This window comes from Podarcis muralis, chromosome 10 (assembly GCF_964188315.1).
Source record: "Podarcis muralis chromosome 10, rPodMur119.hap1.1, whole genome shotgun sequence".
Taxonomy (NCBI): domain Eukaryota; kingdom Metazoa; phylum Chordata; class Lepidosauria; order Squamata; family Lacertidae; genus Podarcis; species Podarcis muralis.
The window spans coordinates 59,792,312-59,809,035 of NC_135664.1; the positions used below are offsets into that span (position 1 = coordinate 59,792,312).

The 16,724-nt window shown below is 42.2% G+C and overlaps 1 protein-coding gene across 1 annotated transcript; it reads right to left on the reverse strand.

The window, feature by feature from the left end:
- Positions 1-182: 182 nt before the first annotated feature.
- On the reverse strand, positions 183-15,456 carry ATP6V1E1 (ATPase H+ transporting V1 subunit E1). The gene is made up of 9 exons (XM_028747679.2): positions 15,286-15,456; positions 9,563-9,628; positions 8,727-8,836; positions 8,041-8,107; positions 6,125-6,214; positions 5,444-5,512; positions 4,403-4,497; positions 1,535-1,622; positions 183-796 (listed from the first exon to the last, which is right to left on the reverse strand). Exons 1-9 carry the CDS (start codon positions 15,316-15,318, stop codon positions 734-736), a joined length of 681 nt encoding a protein of 226 aa, XP_028603512.1. The 5' UTR covers positions 15,319-15,456; the 3' UTR covers positions 183-733.
- Between the last annotated feature and the right edge of the window lie 1,268 nt (positions 15,457-16,724).

Genomic DNA, 16,724 nt, shown 5'->3' on the forward strand with positions numbered 1-16,724 from the left:
ATGTTAGCCTAAAATTCCCTTCTGATAAACGTTACCATTGATTCTCAGTTCTTTTTTTTTTACACTCCCTAACTGAAACTACATGGAGGGAAGGTGTTGCTGTAAAGCTCAGTAACATGGTTGCTTGATGACCCCATATAGACTTATTCCTCTGGGGGCAGAAGCAAAGGAAAAACAACAAGTTTCACACACCTTTTTATTTTAATGATGTATAGGCTGTGCATGTGTACAAGTCAAGTGTGTGTATACATATATATATATATATAATTTTTGAAACCACATATACAGAACAAGAATCTGGGGTTGACCAAATTAGCATAAGTTACAGTGGCCCTCAAAAGAAACATATGCCCCCTATTTAACGTAATATCAAACAGCTTTTAAATAAGGAAACCATGGATAAACAACACAGGTTGGCGACATGCTTTGAGGGAAGTAGTCAAAGCAGAGACTGACCCCCAAGGAATCTGTCTCAAGGGACCTAAACGTCTCAATTTCTGTCTTACATACCACTGTTCTGTGGACAGAGGTCTTCCAGCCTCTCTTCAAGTCAGGCTAAGCATAGCAGATATGCAAAAAAAAGTAGAAGTATAACTTAACCAAAGAACATACACAGGGCAACACAATATAGCACTGAGTATTACATTTTAAGAGGGGTGTTGGTTTATGAGGGATGCTCCAGCATTCCCTTCACTATGGCAGTGGAATAATTTCCACTGTTACTTGAAGAAATTTAGTCCATGAACTTCCTATTGCTGTTGGCACCAAAAAGTGCCGTTCGAATGTCTGGCATCATCTGTTGAAGGAAAAAAAAGAGAAGCAGTTACAATGTGTTTGGTGATGGCACAGAAGAACAGGAATGCAACAGGCACCAGGCACTTTGTTCAATATTACAGGCACAGGCATCAGCCCTGAACTGGCAAGATAAAGGGCTGGAGGGACACATCACACAAACTGTGCAAGACTGCACAATACCAAAGGAAGCAGTCCCTTCCCCATGATGCATGATCCTCTCCTTCAACAAAATGTTGGTAATGAGGACTGCCACCATCAAACTGAGTCTATGACCTCAGAGCAAGCACCTGTAGCCACAATGGGCTGCACTGGGACTGAAAAGCTGAAAGGAAACATTCTGACCTTCGTTATTGGCCAGGGGGCCACTGGGACACTGTAGTCCCTGCCTTCCAGGCAGAACATGATGGCAAAGATGTGGCATCAATGAATGGCCAGAGAGAAAGAGCAGGGACCTTGCTTCCCCTCTCACTGCCAGAAATCTTCAACTACCAGTTGCCCCAGGACTGCAGAAGTGAAGGGAGGCCCCCATGCATCAGCCAGGAGCTTACAGGCTGCTGAGTTGTGTGGGGCTTGGGACTACTGTAAGATGCCTTGAGGATCATTGGATTGCAAGATGGGATACACATCAAAATAATTAGTGGTATACAAATCATTTGCCAAGGATATTAAGCTCGGAAGAAATCAGGGGTTCAAGGACGGTGGGGCAGGAGAGAAAATGGAAGGTATTTCTCAGGCTTACTTGCTGAGCAATTAGATCCAGCCGGCTTTCCAGAGTATTGGAAACCTTGATTTTATTGTCACTGTTATAGATTTCAACACCTCCAGCTCTAGAAGACACAAACAAGATAAACAATGTCTGATTGAATGAAACAAAACCGACAAAACTACTGTTTTAAGTCATGTGCCAGAGGGATGAATCAGTGTCACCTACCCAACCCTTACATTTCACTGCAACTGTAATTTATTCAATGCAACAACATGTGCCCCTACGTAGTGTGTCTTCATAGTCTTTTTAAAACGTTAGGATCTTTTTCTGCACATGCTCGGGCAAGAATAGCCACTTCTGTTTTTTTGGAACCACTGTGCAGAGACAAATCTGGAGAATAAGAGGATCAGATTCTTTAATAAATTTTAGCATCGTCTAAGAGTAAACGCTTTATGGGTTTGACTGTGTGTAATCAGGCAGTTCCAAGTCATCAACAGGGTTGGCTAAAAAACTAATTGCTTTCTGCAAGATCCTCTGCTGACAGCAGTTCATTGCCTTTTCAGGCTATGCATGACACAATACCATTACTGTGTGAAACGCACACACAAAATTCATTGCTATTTTTACTTAAAACAGGAAATGAAGCAAAACGTGCACTGCACCCTGATTACATTTTAGTGGAACACCAGTGGGCCAAATAAAATTGCTTTGGGAGGACAGATGTGGCCCATGAGTCACTAGCTCAGTGTTTCCCAACCGGTGTTCCGCGGCACACTAGTGTGCCGCGAGACGTTGCCTGGTGTGCCGTGGGAGGGAGGTGGGCGCTTTCTCGTTCGCGCCCTGCAGCGAGAAGGGCAGCGCAGCGCCGCAGAAGAGGCCCAGGAGGCAGCAGGCGCCCAGCGCGCGCCCGAGTCCCGCCCAGCTCGCCATGTCCGCCCGTAGCATTGGCGACCCGAGCCAGGCTCCGCGCGCGACGCCCGTCTTATGGCGCGCGCCTCTGCTGAACGCTCAGCCCCGGCGCGAGCGGCTTAGCAACGCAGTCCAATCAGGGCGCATCTCGGCTGGGCGGCCGCGGCATTCTGGGAAATGTAGTCCTCGGGCAGCAGCGGCATTCTGAGAAGGCGCGCTTCTTCGCCGCTGCGCCTTTTCTTCCTCATTCCTTCTTTGCTGGCAACGCAAAAAGAGGCGGAGGAGGAAGAGCTGCTGGAAATGCCTGCGTGGGCATCGGTGCGCGCAGGAGATTTAGGCCGGGTGGGGTTGTTAGAGTCAAGATTTTATTTTGTTTATGTCCATCTTGCTGTTCGTGATACTAAACTACTCTTTATAGATCTCGTTATAACTTGTGTGGGGATTGCTTAATTTCGTTGTGGGCGCTTTGATACGGTTTCTTATGAGTGCATTTGGGTAATTATGTAAATATTGCCATGTCGTAAGCCGCCTCGAGCATGGTTTTTAACTATGGAAACAGCATGCAAATGACGATGATATCTAGGGAGGTTTCAAAGGCTTTGTAAGCAGAGTGAAGGAAAGAAATCAAGATGTGATTGTTACGCATTGTTTTTTGCACCGTGAGGCCCTCGTAGCCAAGACTTTACCAGCAGACCTAGTTCATGTGTTGGATGATGTTGTGCGCATGGTAAACAGGCCCAGGTTGCGCACTGAATAAAGTATTTTATAATTTTTCATATTTCTGTTTACTTACTATTTCATAATAAAGTAATTATAAAATACTATCTTTGTGTTTATTTGATTCCTATTAAAGAGAGTTACTTTATATATAGTCAATATAGGCACAGAGTTAATTTTTTAAACATTTTCTAATGGTGGTGTGCCTCGAGATTTTTTTCATGAAACAAGTGTGCCTTTGCCCAAAAAAGGTTGGGAAACACTGCACTAGCTCACTCATTGTGCTTGAGCATGGGTGTCCGTACCAAAGTTAAATCAGAGCGTGGTAGACATTTCCCTCACAATTTTCACTTGTAAGGAAAAGTTTTAATGAATCTGCATGTTTTACAATGATCTTTGACAGTTGTAGCTAGGGGCATTTGGGTATTTGTTTGTAACAAAGCCTAGGTTCCTGATCATCTTGTGGAAAAGCAAGATTAAGATATAGGACTTACTCTACAGTGTACATAAGATCACAGACTAACATGTTTACCTGAAAGTAAATCCCATAGAGAACAATGGGACTTCTGCATAAACATGCCCAAGGGGGGGGGGGCTATTAAACAATTCCAGCCGTGGACCTAGAAGAAGTGCTCCCATCCTAATCTGTTGCTGCCCTGTGAAGCTTTTGAGTGAACTGGCTCTTCAATTAGTTTTAAAAACACAATAATGAGGAAATATCAAAGTCCATCCCTTTTGGAGCTACAACTGGATGATCTGCTGTTTTCTGGGTGTATGTGAAAGGTTTATGATATATTGGATATGTTATCTAGCATGTGACAGTGCTAATTTCCATTATACAGTAGACCCGTGGGTTACATTACCTTCAGGTAACGTAACTTTCTTTAAAAAAAAAAAAAAAAATTTATTAACAGGCCAATCACATCACATTATCATATCACATTAGTTCCAAATTATACGTAACGTAACTTTCGGTTGCGAATGCGGCAAACCCAGATGTGTATACTTCTGCGTTTTGCCGTGCGTGCATTGCAGAAGTGCTCTATCGCGCCACACACAGAAGTGGTGCCTTATGTTGTGGACTTTTCGGGGTACATAAGGACCCCCAGAACAAATTAAGTTTGTATCCGGAGGGTCCACTGTATACCGTTAGATATTAGAAAGTTATTATATTTTTAACCCCTGCTCTCCACATGAAAGTTCTATCTATAACACTCTGCCTCTACCATGTTATGTAGTACCAATAACCCCTTTTCAGTTATGTATCTTTCTTACATGTCATCAGGGAGAAATGATTCTTGGTCAATACGGATATCAACTTCTTTTTTAGTGGTAGCTTTGTAGACTGGGATGCTCTTCTGGACAGCAGCCTGAAAAAGGATTTATATGGACATATATGTTATATGTTCACAAAGGAAAATAATAATTTGCTCAATTCCATTTACAGTCGCAAAATAATACCACCACTTCATTAGCCTCTCAGGTTGCATAAGAATTCGTGCCCCTCACAGGTCACTGGTTAGGCTTGCCATACTTCAGGAAAGTTCCTGTCATGTCCTGGTTTTCGGGTGTAGAAATGACATTCAGGGAGAATTTTGCTGAATTGGTAAAATATCAGGGAAAACCTGGATGTATTGCAAGGCGATTGAAAAAGCAGTGGAAACAGCTCCAAAAGATTAAAAGCTCAACAATTTTGATGGGTTTTTGAAAAGAGCTCAACAACTTTGTGGGTGTCATGAATTTTGAAATATGGCAAGCCTATCATTGGTAGAACACAAGCTCTGATTTGTCCCTTATGGGATTACATTCAGATTTCAATTGAAGAACTCATGTTGTTTCACTGCGAGTCTAGTGAATTGGAACTGAGCTAGATGGACCAAGGTGGTTTCATTCAGCACATGAAAGGCAGCTTTCCATGTTCAATTCAGGCACTTCCTTGAGGGTGTGCTATTCAGTTTGCAGAACAATGCAGATAAATTGTGTGCATCTGTTGTTGACAAGGGCCCTGCACAAACTGGATGTGCATAGAGGGAGGAGTGACAGCTCAGTGGCAGAGCCACCAAAACCTAACAGCATTAGTATCTAAGTATTTTCAGCAGCAGGACCAAAGAGGTAGGGAAGGGAAAATAGTTATTTAGACCAGGAAAACTGTATGGGATAACACATCTACCTCATGCCACATCTCTGATCAAATTTGGGTTCTGTCCCCACCCCCCTGCTACTTTAACTATACATTTATTGTGTGGTTTTACACCAAGGAGCTTATCTGCCACCAGACACTATTTTATGACCATTTAGTAAAAAAACACAACTTACCTTAACCAATTGAAGATCCTGTTTCCGGCATCGGACAGTCATTGAAGGCTCAAGTAACTGATAAAACCCCTTTTAAAAATAGAACAAGAGCTTAATGTGGCTTGCAAAATTTATACAATCCGAGTTGACAAATCCCTTAAGTTTAATGAACACCTTTACAAACCCCAGGACAATTAAAACATATTTAATTTAAATTCACACAATACTGGACTTAATTAGCCTAATGCGGAAGGTTTGCCAAAAAGGAGTACAAAACTTGGGTTGGGTAGGCCTCTCTGGGTAACAGCTTCCAGAGTTGAAGGCCCAAAATGTAAAAAGTTCTGCTTTAGCAGTTTAACATTCTGAATGGAGAAATGGAGGTGGTCTTTCTCTGCTGAACTTAATGGATACGAGCACATTTAGGGAGACAAGTGGCAAAGGTAGAAATTTTAGTGAAGATAAGAACTTGACCATTTCATGTCACATTGGAGTTAGTAGATTACATACTATATACATGTTGGAGTGCTGTCTCAAGCTTAGAGAAACCAGAGGTAGGGAATTTAACTGGGAAACATCCTAAGAAATACAAAGGAGAGTTGATAGTATGGATTTAAGAGGTCTATATCCACAACTAAAAGGAGACCATAAAGATGCAAGTTATTTTACAGGGAAGTGTCTGTAGGAAGCATGGAATATGTTTACCTGTAGAACTAATCCATCCAACAGACTCTGGTACCTGCCAGTATCCTTTACTACTTTAGCCAGTCTCTGCTTGGCATCATTCAGCAAATCCTACGACGAGAGAAAAATGTGGATAGAAAAGATCACACCATGTCCTTCAGTCAAACACTAAACCTCAGGCAGACTCCCTCTGCCCCAACCCCAGTTCCCAATGCACAGGCTCAGTTAAGGCATTTAATTGTAATTGACGCATCCCTCAGCTTTAAGAACACAAGCAACAAATAGCCTTTCCAGAGACAATCCTTTAAACATAATCTGGGGTGGAAAAATTAAGTCTTACTACCACTGTGAACATTTAACTTGTAACAGGGCCATTTTATATAGACATTAGTGAAATGACCATTATGATTCATAGAAAGACTAAAGGACTGTACAACCGTTGGTCCAACACGCATATGCAGAAACCTGACAGAGACCAGGCCACACTGCCATGGGTGGAGGAAAAGTAATTCCGCACAAAAATCTTGTCCCCAAGTATCGTGATTTATTACCCCCCTATAAGTGAGCAGCACCCACATATATAGAAGCAAGCAAAAGGGGGCATTTGAGGACACCATGGGGGGGGTCTAGGTCTGCACCTAATAATACCAGTATTTTGAATAAGGCTCCCTTCCATTGTAATATATCCCAGACTGCAGTCAATTTACTTTATTCTATAGAACCAAGCTTGCCCTGTTCTGGGTTCTGTTATTCAGTCATACTACAGTTCAACACTATATTATAGTTTTTCATTTTTGACTGAATTCCTGAAATTTCCTTCCAACCCTTATCTAGTACAAATATAAAGTTATGATATAAAGAGGAAGTTGGAGCATTTCATGCATCACAAGCATGTGACTGAGCTGTTTGAGTTGATTGTGAAAGAATTCATATTTCTTAGCCTTTTTCCTTCAGCCCTCTCCACAACATGTACAGCAAGTGTTAGCACATCCTGCCAGAATCAATTCTTATATCAGAGTCAAATTGCAAAAGGGACAACTTTCTCTCTAAAAAGTGATACAGTATTCTGAATTGTTAAGGGAAACAGGAATTAAACAATGAAATTTCTACTGCAGTGAGCTCTGTATATGGAGTATCATTCTACCACTCCCACCTAACAGTAGAGTGAGCAAAAGGCATTTTGTAGTGACACACACATTAACTGTAGCCCTCCAGCTCATTTTTAATTTAAGCCAATGTATTTCTAACCCAAATAACCAGCAGAAAAAAAGGGGAATGTTTTGTAACTATGTTTTATACTGTCATGCCTGTTAAAAGCAGAATTAGGCAAGAAGGCAATTCTGGAGGTGTTCCTTATTAAACATCAAACAAAATCAGAATCCAGCAAAAACAATACTAATGCATCAGGAGAAAATATGGAAACTTTCCCCTGACATGCTAATTTTCTGTATTCAGGAAGTTGCTCTGTACAGAGGACCATTAACTCACATAAGCCCTCACCTGAAGTAGTGCAACCTTAAGAACTAGAACAGGCTCACCCATTCTACCATTTTAGGAGGAATTTCTCCCCATAAACATGCCACTGAATATGATTACTTTCTCTTTCCCCACACTGTTGTATTGTGCAAGAGTTAAATGCTAGCGGGGGGGGGAGGGGGGGAGAGCAGCAATGAACAGGCTGAAAGCAGAGAATAAGCAGGATGCATCCTTTACTTCTTATTTATTCTCCAGTATAGCAGAAAGTAAGATCAGTATTACCTTCCATTTATAGTATATATGGACCTACAACAACATACAAGTTCCAAACCCAAGTATTTTCTACATCAAATAGGCCCCCAAGAGTGAAACCTGAAGGTTTTGTTTTTTTAAGACACCAGTTGTGAGTCAGACAAATGGCAATAATCTTCATTCTTTTATAAAGGGAAGTATATACTTACAGCAATCAGATCATCCCTTGCTTTGAGAACCTTCAGTCTTGCCTGATTCATCAGGTTGGACATCTGACTGCAAGTCAGATGGAAAAACAGAACTGAGTGCCATAAGCTTCAGACAGTCTAACCAGCAGTCATTTATTACACACTCCTCCCCCCCAAGCATACCCCATATTGGATCCAGACAGGCCCAAAGTAAAGCTCTTTGTAAACACCCTTTCCCCAACTCTCATAATGTCAGTCTACTTCTGGAATCTATTTAACCCACCACCAAGACTTACTCAGATGATCACACACAAATCTCTGCTTAAACAGCAATAGGCAGCTATTTATTTGAGATCACTTTATATGGAGTGACATTGTTTCTTACATTAAAGACCACTACTTACTGCATTTTTATTACAATTTACCAGTGAGCAGGACCATGACTGCAATTCATTCTGATGGACACAAGTGGATGCAGAAATTAAGGTGGCTGGAACAGAGGTACTTTTCTTCAACACATCATACTCTTCCTTCAGGATTTTATTTATTTATTTAAGGAGGGGAGAACTTATTCAGGGTCTCATCACTTCCCTCAGGAAATGACATGTTGTCTGCAGAATTACCTCTCCTCTAGTTCCAGTTAAACTACATACCATGTTGGCTACTTGCAACCAAGAATATGTTAAAAGTCACAGCAGACTACTTACATTTTCTTCTGCTGTTCAATTTGTTTTTCTTTCTTTTCATAGTATTCCATTATTTTCAGTCTCTGTGTCTGAACAAGACGACCTTTCTCAATGTTGAATTCTTCTTCAGCCTGTTAGGAAGAATAAGACTCCATCTGGGATATATGCTGCTTTTTCTACTAAAATAGGGTGTTTTGCAAAACACTGCAAAATCCAATTACCGTATTTTTCCATGCATAAGCCTAGGTCCCCCCCCAAAACATAATGTCCAAAATTTGGGGGTGTCTTTTACAGGGATAGACTTCCCCCTATTTTCTTAAATCAGAGTCCCCCAAAATAGGGGGTGTCTTATACATGGGGGCGTCTTGGAAAGATCTATTGCTCTCATAGCTAATGAATGTCTTCACTAGCAACTGAAACTTCATTTGGTCCCAGCATCCTACACTTCCATTCCCCTTTAAAACTTTTACTAAATTCTAACTGCTAGAGTATGTATACATGAAAACTGATTTCTGTATTCAAGACTACTAAACTAGAGAGGAGCGTTAGGCTGCAATCCTATGCACACTTACCTGGGAGGAAGCACCACTGAATTCAGTGGGATTTACATCCAAGTACAGATGCACAGATCATGCTTTATGTTCACTTTAAACACCAATCATAACCCCTCACCTTCTTTGTTGGTGATACAGTGTTAAAAAGTTTTGTGCATCCACACATAGGGCTCATTGAGACATATCAGGAGGAGGACTGGCAAACATTCAGCTTGCCACAAATGAGCTTTTATTTATCTGAAGAAGCCAACATCTTTTATGGAAGTTCCACATGCAGGAAAGATACAGATACTTTTTGTTTACCTTAGCATCTATTTCTTCTGCCTTCTCGTTGGCTTCCTGTTCAATGAAAGCCATCATGTGCTTGATCTGTAACAGAAAGGAGAGTTATATTTTCCATGAAAGCCTGCAGGAACATTTTTGCTTTTCAACACCCAGGATTTCTCACAACCTATGTGTTACAAGTGGGGTTTTTTTGCCACCAAGACCGAAAAATGAGCTTCCAAATATTCAAGCTCGTTTTTTAAAAAAATTGTTTACCAATTCTTAGTTTCAGTTAACAGAACATACCCACAAATGGAATACAGAGCTTAACAGTTGTTTGGGAAAGAAAGAAAAATATCAGCTGATAGTTGTGATCTTAAATGTTCCAGTGTAGGCCGTCAAATGAAGGACTTCATGTTTCAATGGAGGGTGAATACCACGTTCAAATGTCATAACATAGTCAATAAAAGGATACCATGTTGTATAGAAGGTGTGAGTCCTCCCCTCCCCCCAATCAATGTCATTTTTGAGAGACTTAATAAAATTAACCACAATACATCCAAACTCTGCTGGTGGCAATGCAATTTCCTTGGTTCTCTAATATACATGTGGTGGTTTTTGCCCACAAATTATTCCCTTTTAGGGGGGAAATCTTTCGAATAATCAGATGAGGGGACAGCCACTACAACCCCAAGCAAAACTAGCTCTTTAACTTATTTTACTCCTTCTATTAAGAATACAATTAATAAAAATATAATCCTTCATTTATTAACTGCATCTAGATTAGTGATAGCAAAGAACTAGACAACTTTAAATGCAAATCTTTTTAAAGCTTGGATTTCGTAAGTACAGTATGGGACATCGTGCTCATGGACAAATATTCAAGCTCTTATGAAGTTAAACACATTCAAAATACAAATGGTGTAGGGACATGGGACAGGTACCCCTGTGCAGATGTTATAAAAGATGATGATGATAAAGCTGTATATGGTTAGGTGTGTTCAATCTCCATTTATCTCAGTGCAACTCTCTGCTGGATGATTTGTGGTTAATGCGTGCAGATCACAAGTGCCTATCTGGGTCAGCCCAATGGCCCATCTGGTCCAGCATCCTGTTCTCACAGTGGCAAGCCAGATGTTTACTGAAAGCCTGAGAGCCAGTGTAGTGTAGTGGTTAGAGTGCTGGATGAGAATGTGGGAAATGGGGGTTTAAATACCCACTTGGCCATAAAGCTCATGGGGTGACCTTGGACCAGTCACTGACTTTCATCCTAAATCCTAACTTACCTCACAGAGTTGTTGTGAGGATAAAACTGGGAGAAGGATAATTGTGTGTGTGCTACCTTGAGCTCCATGGAAGAAAGGTTGCACATACCTGTAACAAACAAACTAGGACCAGAGAGCAACAGCACTCTGTCCACTCTCAATTCACAGTAACTGCTATGCACTGCCTGACAATGGAGGTGGAACATAGCCACGGTAAAGGTAAAGGGACCCCTGACCATTAGGTCCAGTCATGGCCGACTCTGGGGTTGCGGCGCTCATCTCGCTTTATTGGCCGAGGGAGCCGGCGTACAGCTTCCAGGTCATGTGGCCAGCATGACTAAGCCGCTTCTGGAGAACCAGAGCAGCGCACGGAAACGTCATTTACCTTCCCACCGGAGCAGTACCTATTTATCTACTTGCACTCTGATGTGCTTTCAAACTGCTAGGTTGGCAGGAGCAGGGACCAATCAATGGGAGCTCACTCCGTCGCGGGGATTCGAACCGCCAGCCTTCTGATCAGCAAGCCCTAGGCTCAGTGGTTTAACCCACAGCGCCACCCGCATCCCTTATTAATTGCCACAATTAATAGCTTTATCCTCCATGGATATTTTTATCCTCTTTTAAAGCCATTCAAGTTGGTGGCATCACTGTGGGACTTGTGGGACTGAGTTCCATAGTTGATGCGCTGGGCAAATAAGTGCTTTATTTTTTCTTCCCTCAATCTTCCAACATTCAGCTTCATTGGCTGGCCCAGAGCTCCAGTATTATGAAGACTTCATAATATCACTCTACTTCCAAGGGACCAGAGGATTTCTATTTCAAGATGTTAAGCAGTTTTACCAAATGTGTAGGATGATATACAATCTTCATCCTGGGTGTGCAATGCCAGGCAAGAGACCATAGCTCAGTGACAGAGCATATAATTTGTAAACAGCGTTAGAAACTGAGATATGAAAGCTTGGAGCTAAATGGCACCTTAAACCTAGGTTATGGGTTCAATAATGGAAATTCTAGGCGTGCTTTTTTTATTAGAAGAGTACAAAGCTGAAAATGAATGAGCTGCAGCTAAAATACTGTGTTAATTTTTCTCATGGTCTAGTCCTTCCACTGCCCACCCCACTAATATTAATAAGAGGGTCCCTTCTCCAGTCTTCGGAGAGTAGCTGGAAGTGGGGAGGCAGAAAAAGGCCCTCCTTTCCTTCCATACTGCAGTTTTAATCTCTAATCTTTGGCGCAGTACTGCACCCAGAGCTCAGAAACTGCTTGTGCTAATGAACTGCCATGTCACAAAATGTACATAGAACAATGGGAGTTTTGAACACTGTTTGTAAACTTCTGTATGTCTGCAGTGGTGATACAATGACCACTGAGCTATGGTCCTTTTCCTGGCATTGGAGAAGTCCCGATATCCAACATCTCTGGCTGGAAGATCAGGTGATGGGAAAGCTCTCTTCCTGAGATACTGGAGAACTGGTATCTGGGCTCAAACAAAAAATTGACCTGCTCCCAAAGTAAACCTCTTAATAACAGCAAGAAGCATACAGTGGTCACTTATGTGAAGAAAGGCTCAGCTCATGGATGTTAAACACTAAGTAAAACTTATGTACTCTGCCTGTCAGCAGTGAAGGGACAATGTTTTACCAGCACTGGCTGGATCTATGCAGAGTTCAGCACAATATTCCATCCCAAACCTAGCTCAGGGCAGTTCTACTAGGAAGGACACTATTTACAGTCAACAGGACAAGCTCTAAAGGACAGCCAAATCACATGCACTGTATATCAAAAAATTCCATTGTGCAAATGTTCCTTCAGGAAAATGACTATTTTAACTGAGTGTTGTTGCTATTTTCATATATAGATAACTCCCGAAGATCAATGTTATTAATTTTCTGCAGAAGCCCTCAAAGTGGTATTTGGTATTAAAAAGGCCACAATGAACCATTTAAGAGTTAAATGTTACAAATTCCACATTCTCCAAAGGTTCAGTTGCTGGGACCAGAACTTCCTATTTTCATCAGTTAATGTGAGTCTTAATAATGGGCTTTTCCAGATCTTTCCCCACACATACATGATGTGAAAATAACCCTGCTGTCCCTTTATAATGAATTTCACACGTGCTTCTCTCTTCCAAATTATTTCAAACATGAAGCTACAAGGCTTACTTCACTCACTTCTAGTTTCATAGTCTGAAGATGAAACATTCCTCTGCCCTCTTACAAGAGAGTTCCAAAAGATATCCTCTGTTTACAATCAAACCATTATGTTGGGATAAAACACGTCTTACTGATAGGCATCTAGTCCAGAAGTAAGGAGTATAAGCAGAGAATTTATGTGTCTTTGGTCAATGGCTGAGCAGTCACACTTCAAAGCAAGCTTGTATTTTAAAGAAATGTTTTTATCCCGTTTTTGGTGCCCCTTGGTATACAAGTGAAAGTAACAAGTAGCAGTGGCACCATATTATGGCTTGCGAGCACCCAAGGTCTATCATTAATGCCACAAGAACCCTTGGCTACAAATTGGTTCTAGCTGGATTCTCTCAAAGCCCATTTAAAAAATAGCTAAAATACAAATAATTGTCCTTCCTTTACTGTGTCTAATTCAATAGTAAGACACTTTAGCTTCCTGTCTAAATCCATTTATATCCAACTTTTCCACCCAATAGTCATCCTCCCCTCAAACTCAGCCAATTTTTACTTTACAAATTTTGCAACCTCCCTTGAGCATCTTCTACTACACAGCAAATCCTCACTCATTTCTATCCTATCCACGAACAAACCATTAATCTTACACTGGTAATAACACTATGTATTGATAGTTCTGAATGTGGAAACAAAGGAAGATAGGACTGGGTACAAGACCACAACCTTTTGTGAACAGCAAACATTTTCCATCTATCCACTGCTTGAGATATACTTAGTCATTTTTACTGCAAACACTTCGGTCCAAGGACACATACTCAAGGACAAGGTAGGACATGACACTGTGAGAACCATAACCATGGTAATCAAAAGTAGCTTTCCCCACCTTCTCAGTACATCTCAAAAACTCAAAATGTGTGCAACAGTGTGTTCCTGTTTGGGCACAAAGAACTGGGGAGGGGATAACTTTTCATGTTTATTCATTAAGAACACAACCATGTAATCTTGCATATTAGGTGGTGAACATTTCTAATGTAACAAGCTTTTCTTCTTACCTCATGCCCCCCTCAACAAAAAATACACACATGAATTTCAGCTTCAAGGTTAAATCCCATTGCAGCACAGTAGTAACCATATTTACTTGGAAGTCCCAAATTCAACAGGTATTCTGCCCAACCTCATGCAAATTTACTTGAGAAGAAACCCCAATGAACTAAGTGGGAATTTACCACCAAGTAAATGTACAAAAGGACTTTCCTGCTCTGGTCACTTACTGCCAGGGGTACTGGATTATAAAGTGGATCTCTTCCCCTTTTTATCCCACATTAACTATTTTCCTGTGCACATAAATAACACGGCAGATATTCAAAAAGGTGTTTAGGAGGATGTTTCATTGAACACAGTGAAGCTTGCTTCTGAATAAACCTCACAAGGATTGTGTTGAAAGTGTCATGCATGTACACTTCTACAGCTTCAGCCTATGCATGTTGATTCAGAAGAAAGCCAAGGTGGACTTTCCCAGTGGGATTTAGGAGTAGAAGGGGTTAACACCGAAACTGAGCATACATAGGACGAAGCCAAACAGTTATTGTTTTATTGATTACCGTTGTATACCACCTTCTCCTCCAAGAAGCTCAAGGTGGAACACCTGGCTCTCCCCTCCTAATTTTGTCCTTTTGACAACCCCAGGAGGGTAGGTTAGGCCATGATCAGCTTCATGCCTGAGTGAGGATCTGAACCCAGGTCACAGGCCAAGGACACTTAGTGCTACACCACACTGGATCTCTATTAAACCTTTGGGTTTTTTTTGAAGAAGAAAAATTCAAGCAACCCATTACCCTTAAAAATCACAGAATTGTAGAGTTGGAAGGGACCTCACAGGTCATCAAGTCCAACCCCCCTGCAATGCAGGAATCTCAACGAGGTCATACATGACACAGGGCCATCCGACCTCTGCTTAAAAACCTCCAAGGAAAGCGCGTCCAGCCAGTGTTTCACTGCCGAAGATACAGCAGGGCGGTATCCAAAGAACACTTAACCATAAGGAAACAAGATGCAATTATTTGAGAACAGAAACGAATGCAGAAAGCAAAAGCAAAACCCAGGTCCCTAACACATTCTCTCAACCCATCCACAGAGCAGCTCTTCAGACTCTCAGGGTGCAAAAGGTATTTCCCTGGGAGTAGGACCCCCCCCGCCCCAATCTTTTCAACCGCTGAATTCCCTTTTCCACGGCTTAGAGAAAAGGACGCGCGTCACATGACAGCCCGGCCCAGGGGGCTCAGGGCCGCGAGGGAAGGGAGAGGCCGGATGGGGTTGATAAGGAGGGTCTCTCCTCAGGGCCCCCCACCCACAGTACCTGCTTCTTGACGTCGTCATCGCTGAGCGCCATTGTGAGAGCGAGCGGAGGAGAAAGTGGACGCAGACGAACAGGACAATATAGGCAAGGCAAGGCGTCCGCTCGGGCCGAGCTCCTTGGAAGGCTGGAAGGGAATGGGATCAAATCCGGTTCGGGTCATTCAGCAGCTGACGCAAGTCTCCGCCCACCCTTCCTTCGTCACCGTGTCCCCGCCCCTTACCCCCTGGCAATGCGCCAATGGGGGGGCAGTGTCCGTCCCGACGCCGCCAAGTGCGCCCGCGCTTGCGTGATGACGTTTCACATCCCGACTCTGAAGTCACGGCTATCGCAGCGATAAATAAAAGAAAATAGAGTGCCCCTGCTCAGCCTTAGTGTAGAGAACTTCCGGGCTCGCGTTGAGCAAAGAGTTCCCCAAATCGCCACCTAAGGAACCGCCCGGAGAAATTTGTAGAGTTTCATTTCGAGGAGTTTTTTAAAAATTATTATTTTAAAATAGTAGTGCCAACGCAAGCTTCATGTTCCATATCTTAAATGAGTTTTCTGCTTGGGCTTCTCAAATAGTGCTCTCCTTGGGTTTCTAACTTTCGTGCAACTATTAGAAAACTGAGTACTAGTACTGTAACCAACTTCATCGTTTATTGCAAGGGTTTTTTTTCGGGTGAGTGGGTGAGGATCTGTAGCAGAGTATAGACTGCAGTAAGCCTGCAGTGTAGTTCCATGTTATATACTTAAAACAGCTGTGATATTTATTACTTATTGTTGTTGTTGTTAATAATAATACTTTGCCTTTTTCCCTGACAGGGACTCAAGGCGGCTTACAGATAAAAATGAGAACAGCTAGGAAAAAATAACCATTAAACAACAAACACCAATAGAAATAAACGCTATAGTTATAGGTTTGGGGTACCAGTGTTTGTGGGTGCAAGTCGCCCATAATTCTTAAATTCAGTAAAGTTTTAATTCATCACGGTTTGACTAAACTGTGCAAAACAGACTGATGATGGTCTAGCCATTAACCCATTAGGAGACAGCAGAGACAAAAGGCCAGCGGTTCAGGAGGGAAGGGCAGAATTGTAGTGGGCAAAGAGGTAAGTCACTTTTGCAGGCTGGGGTGAGGTGTGGAATAGAGCAGGAGGAAGTTAGTCTGTTTTATGCGGCAGAGAGGGGTCAGACATGTCTGGGGTCTCTTGGAATCTGAGGCTGCAGCAATGAGAGGAACAGGACCCTCTTGGGATGTGATTCTTTCCATCAGGTTGTTTGCAGCCCTGAAGTGACTCTGGGGTGCAAGCCTGAGCAGTGCATATGAATAAACCATGTATCATAAAAAACATCACTGTCTCCACTGTGCCTCATTTCTGGAGGGAACAGAAACTCCGGGTAAGTGCTTGGACTCCTGGAATCTTGCACTGCTATGGAAATTGGGGTGGAGTGTAACAATA

What these genes read in the sequence shown, in the direction of transcription:
- ATP6V1E1 (XM_028747679.2), bottom strand. Translation starts at nt 15,318, where the DNA reads ATGGCGCTCAGCGATGACGACGTCAAGAAGCAG. An exon ending in ATTGAACAGCAGAAGAAAAT is followed by an intron (nt 8,108 to 8,726) that starts GTAAGTAGTCTG and finishes TCTGACTTGCAG; the next exon opens with TCAGATGTCCAACCTGATGA. An exon ending in CAAGGGATGATCTGATTGCT is followed by an intron (nt 6,215 to 8,040) that starts GTAAGTATATAC and finishes CTCTCGTCGTAG; the next exon opens with GATTTGCTGAATGATGCCAA.